This window comes from Podarcis vaucheri, assembly GCF_965113315.1.
Source record: "Podarcis vaucheri genome assembly, chromosome: 11".
Classification (NCBI taxonomy): domain Eukaryota; kingdom Metazoa; phylum Chordata; class Lepidosauria; order Squamata; family Lacertidae; genus Podarcis; species Podarcis vaucheri.
In genome coordinates this window covers 58,740,258-58,750,171 of record NC_138749.1, presented here as the reverse complement: position 1 = coordinate 58,750,171, position 9,914 = coordinate 58,740,258, and the positions used below count along the sequence as shown (strand labels likewise).

At 48.5% G+C, this 9,914-nt stretch overlaps 1 protein-coding gene across 1 annotated transcript; it reads right to left on the bottom strand.

The window, feature by feature from the left end:
* Positions 1 to 5,204: 5,204 nt before the first annotated feature.
* Positions 5,205 to 8,381, bottom strand: GAS1 (growth arrest specific 1). The gene has a single exon (XM_082241659.1). The coding sequence runs from the start codon at positions 8,242 to 8,244 to the stop codon at positions 7,234 to 7,236; it is 1,011 nt and encodes a 336-aa protein (XP_082097785.1). The 5' UTR covers positions 8,245 to 8,381; the 3' UTR covers positions 5,205 to 7,233.
* Between the last annotated feature and the right edge of the window lie 1,533 nt (positions 8,382 to 9,914).

The window sequence follows — 9,914 nt, the reverse complement described above, 5'->3', positions numbered from 1 at the left end:
ATAAAGATGTTAAAAAGCATCAGGGAGAGAATCGCACCCTGAGGCACTCCACACACCAAGGAGTGGCGGGATGACAGTTCCCCCCCAAGCGCCACCCTCTGTCCCCGACCAGAGAGAAACGAGCGCAGCCATTGAAGGACTGTGCCCTGGATCCCCACGTCGGCAAGGCGGTGGTCCAGAAGTTCGTGATCGACCGTGTCGAAAGCTGCTGACAGATCTAGAAGAATCAGCAGCCCCGACCCGCCTCGATCCAGCTGTCTACGAAGATCATCTGTTAGGGCGACCAGAGCCGTCTCAGTCCCATGACCAGCGCGGAAGCCGGACTGGAATGGATCAGGTGTATGTATTGTTTTAATGCCAATTGATTCTTAATTTCTCTTTTAATTTACTGCCTTGACTACTCTTAATTCCAAAACATGTGCTTCTAAATATATGCTCCCCTCACAATATGCTCCCCTCCAATTGTCCTTCTTGGCCATCTAGTATCATTTACTGCCAGAGGTACCAACTTGAATAAAATATTTTGGGGGCCCAGGTAAGCTCTGCCCCACATAACTGATCACATGACACGGCACGTCTTGAATGGTAATGTCCATCAACTTGGAGGGACCCTGGCCTCCTCAAATATTTCTTGGGGTGGGGCAAAGGCCCCTAGGAGTTAGCTCCTATGTTTACTGCACAAGTCATATTCTGATTTCTTGTCTCTGACATGACATTTTAACATCATAAGCTTCATCAAGAACCACTACCACAAATCTATGTTGAATCTTTCCTGATTCTTGCTTTTTCTTTTCCCTAGACCTCACCTCTTTTATTTCCATAGCACATTCACTATAGTGGTACTAAAATAGTTAAATTATATTTTCAAAATGTAGTCTCTTGTCTTTTATCCAAGCCCACCACAATCCACATATTGCAGGACTGCAAGTCCATATATTTTATAGAAAGAACTCTGAAGTTTTGCATTCTCTCTTTCAGTTTGGCAGCCTGGGCGTTTATGCATATTTGGAATGAACTTGGTTTTTCATTATCTTCCTATCCAAATCCTTAGAGGCTACTGAGGCTGTAGATGTATGGATTTGTTGAATTGCAATAAAATACCATGGACTCGTAATAAATCCAGTCAAAGAATGAATTGGAATAAAATGTCTTGTCCCAAACTCTGCTCCTGCACGGCTGCCTGTGTCCCTCAGTTATACTCTTTAGTAAAGGAGTTTGTAGGTAAACCTCCAAAATATTCGCTGAAACAAGCTCTCCAGAAACCAAATCTTTCCCACATCCTTCCCTGCAGTTCCTCTTTAAGAGGGTGTCAGCATGGCTGAAAGAATGAAGTGGCTCTGCATTGTTTGCCTGAACTATTATGTGCTTAACATTTCCATGACAAAAGTGCCACTCGACTTCTCCCCGATTAATGCAGCTTGAGGGCTCTTGTCCGCCTTTAATAAAACATTGTTGAAATCATTTATTTAGAGTCCCTGGTTACTAGTGGGAGAATGACCATCTTTGTGCCAAAATATAGTGTATACAGTTCACTATTTTGTAGTAGATCATTCCATTATTTGAGAAATTGATTAAATGGATGCCTTACAAAGTATTTATGCTAATAGCGCATTACTTGTGTCATTCAGACAGTCAGTGTGAGGCTTTTCAACTGTCTACCACAACCAATACCTCAAGTAACATACAGTAGGCTTGTATTCGCACATGCTCTCCTTGGGTTCAACTGCTTCTTACCCTGTGTTAACCTCCATGTTAACTATTTCAGTCCCGCAGCATTTGTAAGCAAATGGAGGGAGCCTCTCCTCTCCACACCCCGTGGTCTGTTATTTTGGGCAATACATAGGGGAACATTCTGTACTGCTACGTACTTTGGTATCTGTCAGAAATGATCAAACCGGTTAGGTCTGTGCTTCACAAAACATTTCCCCAGACTGCTCAAAAGCCTTGCTGGATCATGAAATCAAAACCAAGTCTTACTTAATAAAGAACATTCATTGGCGAAGTCCAGCTTCTACTGTACAAAGGGGACTTCCTGTAGCAGTTGCGTATGAGTCAACCAATGAACATGCCCATGCTTTGATAAGGCCACCTATATTTTCCAGTTGAAAACTAGGTGCCCAGGCAGGAATACATTCATTTGTATTTTGCTTGAAATGTGGATACCATTGTTGGGTCCGGAAGACACAAGTACTAGGATCGCAGCATTTATTTGCTTTTTATTTTTTAAAGAATGCAGTGCTTGATTCTCAGGAAACATAAATTCTTCTGCGCTGCTATTACTTAGGCACAGCAAGGTTCTTGTTAATGCACAGTTCCTTTGAACCATAGAGCATTTCTTGGGAGATACTGTGTGTGATTTTGAAAGCAATAATCTTCATCTCGTGACTTGGAAAAGAGACTGGCTGGAATCAGTGGTTTTGCTTAAGTGCTGTTGCTTTTCAGTCTACTTGATTTGGTATTTGCAATTATTTTCCAGGTGATGTATACTTGCCTGCGTACACTGGTTTATATTGTTAAAAATAAACAGAGACCTTATGTTATGCCTATTGTGATTGTGTACAAAAGCCCCACAGTGCTCTTGGGTGATCAGTGAAGCTTGAATCTACTTCTATTTACTGTATGGTCACTGTCAGTTCAATGAACTGCCTTCTTGTTCTCCACCATTGTCCCACACTCCCTTAAACATTTGTCACTGAAGTGCCTCCAAAGACAAATAAACTGTCACCGAGAATTCAAACCTGGTAACTGGGAAGAAAGGGGGCACAAGGAGACCCAGTGGATTATTTTACATGAAATTGAAGGGGGGCGGAGAGAGACCGAGAGAGCGAGAGAGGGAACCTTTCCTTCCCCAACTCATTTTGTCAGAGGTGGGCTGAGGCTTGTAAATATTTTGAAAATCTTGGAAACGTCAAAGGTTTCCGTGTCCTTTCTTGGAAAGCACATTGCCCTCCTGGCAAGTCTCACCTGCTTTGCAGAATGCAAAGTCAACTATGGGACCGGAAGGCTTGTGAGAATGGAAACCAATGTGTCATCTCAGAAATGCCTGAGAAGCAGAAAGGGTGTGTGTGTGTGCGCGTCTGTGTCCTTTTTGGTACGGACAGTTATTTCTTCAGCGGGGAAAGCAAATCCTCTCTAATGATGCTTACAAGTTTGTTTTTAAAACCCTTTATAATTGCTATTAAGGAAATATAAGTTGTGGCAGATGCCAGTGTCTAACAGAGGCATTGCAGTGTTGAAATAAGAGTGTGGATCCCTTCAGGATACAGGCCCATGAATTCCTCAATAACCTTGATCCATTTTTGTTAGTTATGGATGCAGCAGAGAAAGCGCAACTGTGTGCCAATGGCCAACTTCTACATCCAAATGCTCCAGGAAATATACTAGAAAGATGACACAAACACAAAAAGCATTGCATTCCCAACCCAACGCCAAGCTGAGGGTCAATTACTTCAGGCAGCTGCTTTTGACAGGAGCTTTGCTTCTCAAAGTCTTCTTGTGTCTATTGGAGCAGTTATTTATCAGTCCTTTCCTGTGTTTCTGTATTATTTACTCCTTCCTGGATCAGGAATGGGCCCTAAACATGTTGTTGTTGAGTCGTTTAGTTGTGTCCGACTCTTCGTGACCCCATGGACCAGAGCACGCCAGGCTCTCCTGTCTTCCATTGCCTCCCTAAACATATTTCCCCACTATCAGGGATGAGTTGGTGTTGAATCAGATCCGGAAGAAAGGATAAAAACACGATTAAAATATGCTTGACCACAATCCAGGGAGAACACCAGATTGCATCTTTAGAGGACTGCAAACTCCGTAGTTAAGGCATCCAATTCATTTCACTGTTCTTTGCTCTTCACATAAAAGTAACCATTTCTGTTGTAACAATAGGTTTATTCTACCATTCAAGTTAACCTCAGCAACAAATTTAGATACTTGCAGAATTGTTATATGATATCTCAGCTTCCTTGGTGGTGGCTGTTTTTGAAGGAGGAAAACTCATAAGGTTTTGTGAACTGATGGGAAAATTGAACAAGTGATCTAGCAAAAATGGTAAAAGGCATGGTGGGAAGAACAGATCTTATATAAGGAAATTTACTGTTTTGCTAATTGCCTCTAAATAAGTAGCAAGCCTGGTTTTTACCTTTGCTCGGGGTTTTAAAAAGCCAAGCAAGTTAACTAAGAAAAAATGACAGTCTTTGCTGATCTTCTCCCCCACCCCCAGTCAAGGTTTATTTGTTGTGGCTTTTAATCTTCTGACTTGTCTTCCAATCACAGCGTTGAAAAAGAAAAGTTTTAAACAAACAGAAGGGATACAAGATAAATAAACTCTTCTCTTTTTTTAAAAGCAAGTGCCTAGCTTGGCACAGTTCAAGCTCAATCCCCTGGAGGGAGGACTTCCAAATGCCGGAGTTTATTCCAACTGCAAACATTTCTATTTACAAGGTCAATTGTATCAGCACTCGAGACAGCTTAAGAGCGTAATTATTTATCTAAGGGCGTTTGAGTGTAGATCAGTAGCTCTGGCAGAAAACCAGCCATCAGCAGGCTGCAAAACAACCTCGCAGGCCAGTATCAGACAAGGGCTTGTCATTGTTGGTCACACATGCTTGTTTGTGTCTGCCCTCTTCAGCACCGAAGGTGAGCTGGTATGCAAAGTGCCCTCAATTCTGCATCAAATGCAAGCATTTGAAGGATATGCCCCCTTAATGTGTTACTAGCGCTCGTGGAATGTGACCTCCTTCAGTAATGAAGGACTGCAAGCAAGAGACTTGTGTACTAGCACAGGGCTTTCTATGAAACTGGCCTTCACGCCTTCAAAGAGGAAGCTGTGGCAACAGCATCATATTTCTGTGGAAAGACAAAAAAGCCTCACTGGAATTGTCCTCCCCAGCTTTAACTCTACTTCATTGTCCTACCAATGCAGCTCAAGACTTATAAATCTACCACTGGGGATGTTTTCAAAGGGGCACTGGCTTCTTCCAAGTAAATATTCACTAAAATAGGGTACGCCATTACCAACAGCTACAAAAGTGATAGCTAGGATAAGCTCCAGTTGCTCATATGCAAGAGCAGAATTCCATGGGCTTACTTCAGTGTAAGGGTTTTGAGGAATGCAGCCATACATTAACTACTTGCATGTGTGTTCCCATTGCCTCTAAACTATCTCAAGAGCAGTGCAGTATCTAGAAAACAACTTCACCAGATATATATTCTTTAAAAATCTCTCTTTACTAATTTACACATAAAAATACACAAGCAATAGATACTTAAGACATGGGACCTTTTCACACATTCTATAAAAATACAATGTTCAAGGCAGCTCAGAGAGGCATTTATACAATTCTACAAAGTTCATCAAGTCTCTCCAAACAATACAGGTGTTAACTTCAAATCTATAAAATACACTGTACATTTGATCTAGCATTTTTCCATGGGAATTACTGTTGCTTGTATCCCTTTACATATCAAATGAGATCTGTACCTTTGCAACAAAAGAATAGCAGATGCATTTATCTTGCAATTGGGGTGCATTTAAATCTTTAATTTCTTAAAAAATAAATTATTCCCAAGTATACAATTTATAAATTTCTATATACATGCAAAAACGACTGGTAACAAATCCCAGTTTTAAATACATTTTATATAAGATTTACCAGAGGTCAGCCCCCTGATAGGATTAGAGGCAATATAACTTTTTGTGATGTTTGCAGATACAAGTTCTTGAATTTTAAAAGTGTCTTTTGAAGATGGCAGTGCAGAGCTCTTTTAAGACAATGGTTGCATTGTTTATTGTAGCCAACAAATCAGCATTATTTTTCCTACTAGGCTGAGGCAAGAGAAAATTGCTGATGAATTGTATTGCATTGCAATTCTGAGTGGTGCAAGGGCCACTTTGAACATTATGGGCTAGGGGAATCCTTGTAGGAGAAAGCATGAAAACAATGTGTGAAGTTCACACACACACCTATTTTACTGGAAAACCACAACTTTAGCTTCCCAATATACATGCACCATGCAAAAAAGCATGTGCAATCCTCACACGTGACAAAAATACATGGGGTTTCCATACCTTAACACAGAATAAAGTCCCTACTACTAATGTTCAAAACAACCCTGAGAAAAGGTGTTGGAAAACCCTCACATATGCTCAAGTCTCCTCCACTCAAGCACACACCCAGTTAACAGGAATCGAAGTTTGCATCTTCTTTTAGGCATCATGATGAATGCTGTGAATGGGAGGAGAGAAAGGACTCCATTTCAAGATGCTGGCTAGCTCTGTAAAGCAGCATTTCTGAAGGCACTCTAGGGAAGAAGCCTAACTCTTTCTTACCTTCATGTCTACAGCTTGGGGAAGTGGGGGGGCAGAGAGCAAACATTTGCTATTTGCAAGTTGGTTTCGTGGCATGATAACCCACGCTACACATTTATTGTGAATTCATTTTCTTGCTTCTAAGGAGCCAAGTAGCAACAACTTGCATAGTGCAGTGAGGGGTGAATCACGCCTTTCCCCTGACATGGCTGTATGCAGGGGCTAAGTGTGTGTGGGGAAGGGAACACACCATTATACACACTGCTACTTACTTTCCTGCATGTACAGGGGAAAGATTAGGAAGCTGCAACTGGTAGTGATTTGTACACAGGGAAGAAAGGACTGCACAATCTTTGTATATGACAGGCATATCCAGGTTGGTTCATACAGCCCCGCAGGGGAAAAAATGCAAGGAGTAAAACATCTGTAAGGCTGCAGCCCTAAGCACGCTTATTTGGACATGCACGGAACGCTTGGAACCAAAAGTAACAAATACCACAATTCTGGGGTCTGATGTACAAACAGAGATGAGGACAGGAGGAGTGACCACAGCGCAAAGAAACCATAATATCCAGCCCAGCATCTGTTCCAACTGAACTAGTCAGGCAAGGCAACAGGGCCCAGTGAGGACACGGAGGGGATCCCCATCAAAACCAAAGGCATACTGGAGGTGCAGAATAAGGCACACTGCTTGAATACAAGGCTCGGGGGGAAGAGAAGAGAGGCCCCTCTGCCTGGGGCGAGTTCAGAGTCCCCGGGCTCTGCAGGGCCGCTGCTGGGGGTGAGGCTCTCCTTTCTCCGTGCCCAAGCCCCGTCCTCCTCCCGGAGAGGAGCCAGGGCCCCGGGGCGAGCGCAGGCTCCTTCCCTCCCTCTCCTCGACCCGGCCTGGTCTCCTCCAGCGCCCCTCACCAGCGCCGGGCTGGAAATGGCTACGAGAGCAGCAGCAGCAGCAAAATGGAGGCCGTGGCGCCCAGCGTCCAGGGAGCCGCGCGCGGCGGGCAGCCGTCCTTGGGCTTCCTGGGCGAGGCGGCTTCGGAGCCGGCTCCGGCCACGGCCGCCACGTCGTCCAGATCGTCCCTTCCGCGCGGGGCCAGCTCTTCGTCGTACTCCTCTTCCCAGTAGTCGTCCATGGCGCCGTCGGAGGCGCCGCTGCTGCCGGGCCCCACGGCGTCGGCGCCGAAGCAGAGGCGCGCCATGTTCTCCTTGACGGACTCGCAGATGGGCCGCTCGAGGCCGTCGCACACGCAGTCGTTGAGCAGCAGCGCCTTGGGCACGGCCAGCATGTCCTCGATGACGGCGCGGCAGTCCTCGGTGCAGCGCACGCCGTTGAAGACCTTCCCGCAGTAGGTCATGTAGCGGCCCAGCGCCGCGCTGCAGCGGCTGTCCCAGTCGCAGCGCCGACGCGCCTCCGTGCAGCCGATCACGCCGCCCGCCCCGACGCCGCCGCCTGCTCCACCTCCTCCTCCGCCTCCGCTGGTCCGAGGCAGGCAGGGCTCGATGGCGCGCTTGGTGGCGCGGCAGTTCTCGTCCTGGTCGCAATCGCAGTCCTCCAGCGCCGGGCCCCGCCTGGTGTGGTTCAGCTGGATGAGCGCCGAGATGCAGTGGCTCGGGCACCGCCGCCTACTGGACGGCGACGCAGCCGCCGCCGCTGCAGCAGCAGCGCCCGCGCCGTCCCCCGCGGCCATCAGCACCGGCGCGCACGCCTCGGCGTACTGGTTGTACGCGTAGCTGCAGTCGGGCTCCTCCTGGCACTGAAGCATCGCCTGCCAGCAGATCAAGCGCCGGCCGTCAGCCCCCGGCGGAGGGGCAGCGGCGACCAGCAGCAGCAGCAGCCCCAGCCGCAGCGCCACGGCGCCGGGCAGCGGGAGCAGCGCCGCCCGCCAGCGCCGCCCGCCTGCTGCTGCTGCTGCTGCTCCTCCTCCTGGCCGGGCTGCCACCATCGCGGCCGGCGGCAGGACAATCGCGGGCGGGAGGCGGACGACGAGGGCGAGCGGGAGGCGCTGGGGATGGGGTGGCAGCCGCCGGTGGGAAAGTTGGCCGAAGTCCTGCGCGCTGTGGGCATGAGGGTCCCGCTCATCAATCCATCCGTGCGGCGCCGCCCGGCTCGGCCTGCGATCGGCGGGGAAGCGGCGCCTTTTCTTGCCGCCGCCGCCGCGCGCAGCAGCAGCCTCCGCCCCCTCCTCCCGGGCTGGGGAGGCCGCGAGGCGGTCAGTGGAGCCGGGGGCTGCGGGGCCGGGGGCTCCCTGCTGAGCTCATGCCGCCGCCGCCGCCTCGCTCCCGCCGATCTTCTTTCTTCGCTCTCAGCGCTCGGCGGGCAGCATCGCCGTGCATGCCAGGTCGCTGGGGCAGCCGCCGTCGCCGGGCGCCCGGTGCGCGCCGCGAGCCTCCTTCCTTGCCCGGCGAGCTGGAGGCTGCACAAGAAAGAGCCGCCCGGCTCGCCCTCGCGCTTCCTCACTCCGGGATGCGGCCGCTGCTGCTGCCGCCGAGCCCGGCGAGCCGTTTCTCTCCGGCGGATCCTTCTGCGGAGCTGTTTTCTTTCGCGAGGCTTTAAATACAAAAGTGCCCTCCAAGCTGCCGCCGCCGCAGCAGCAGCGTGCTCTGATCAGCCCTCATTATGCATGCATGGAAAAGCAAACAAACAAAAAAAAATTAGCAACGCTTCTTCTCCTTTTACACATCCCCCCCTCCGCCCGAGCTCCCTGGCTGGCTCGCTCTTTCTCCTTTTCTCCACTTTTTCTTTCCCCCTCCCGTTGCTCGGCCCCTTCTCCTCGCTCTGCGACTTGCTATTGGTCCGGGCTGTTGTTGAAACTCCCCCCTCCTTTCTTTTACGATCTGCTGGAGAAAGGGGGAGGGTGCGGGGCGGGGGGCTAGTGGGCAGCTCACATTCAAAGCTTGAAAGGAAAGGCTTAAAGAGATTGACAGCAGCCCCCGAGGAGCCCCTCCTCCCATTTAGGAGGCTTCTCCAGGCAGCTTAACTTGCAGCGCTCTCAAAGCAGAAAGCAGAAACTTTGCAGTTCTTTGCAGCGGGCAGAAAGGGCTGCTGCTCGATTGACGGTTTTGTTTTGTTCCGCTGGCGGGTTTTTTAGGCAGAACGTGGCTCTGAAAAGTTTCTCCGTGTGGTGGAACCTTGAACCGAACTGAAGGGTTAAAAGGTTCTTCATCATAAATAGGTACACACTTGTTTATTTATACTGGAGAGCTTCCGAAAAGGTGGATCAGTGGCTTCCCTGTGAGTTGCTTGGTTGGGAACTTGGAGACAGAAGTGAGTCCTCAAAGGATCAGGGATCTCACACACGCTCTTAAATCCTCTCGACAGGGAGGGAACCTTTCCCTCAAACTTTCACTTAAGACAAGATCCTGGAATTCCACGACCAGAGCATCTGTGGGAGAATCCTTGCCTTCTGCTCCAACTCATTGAAAACACAAATTTGCATTAAAGTTAAGCTTTTGCACATGAATTCCATGGGATGAAGCACATGGATTTAGAGGCAGGGGCAGAAGAAGGGATTCCGCATGTAGATTAACTTGAAACATGTTAAACATTTGTAACCAAGATAACTGTAACGTTTTGGAAGTGTCTTTCTTAGGGTGAAAAACAGTAACAATTCCT

Excerpts from the sequence above, each read along its gene's own strand:
- GAS1 (XM_082241659.1), bottom strand. The coding sequence starts at position 8,244 with ATGGTGGCAGCCCGGCCAGGAGGAGGAGCAGCAGCAGCAGCAGCAGGC.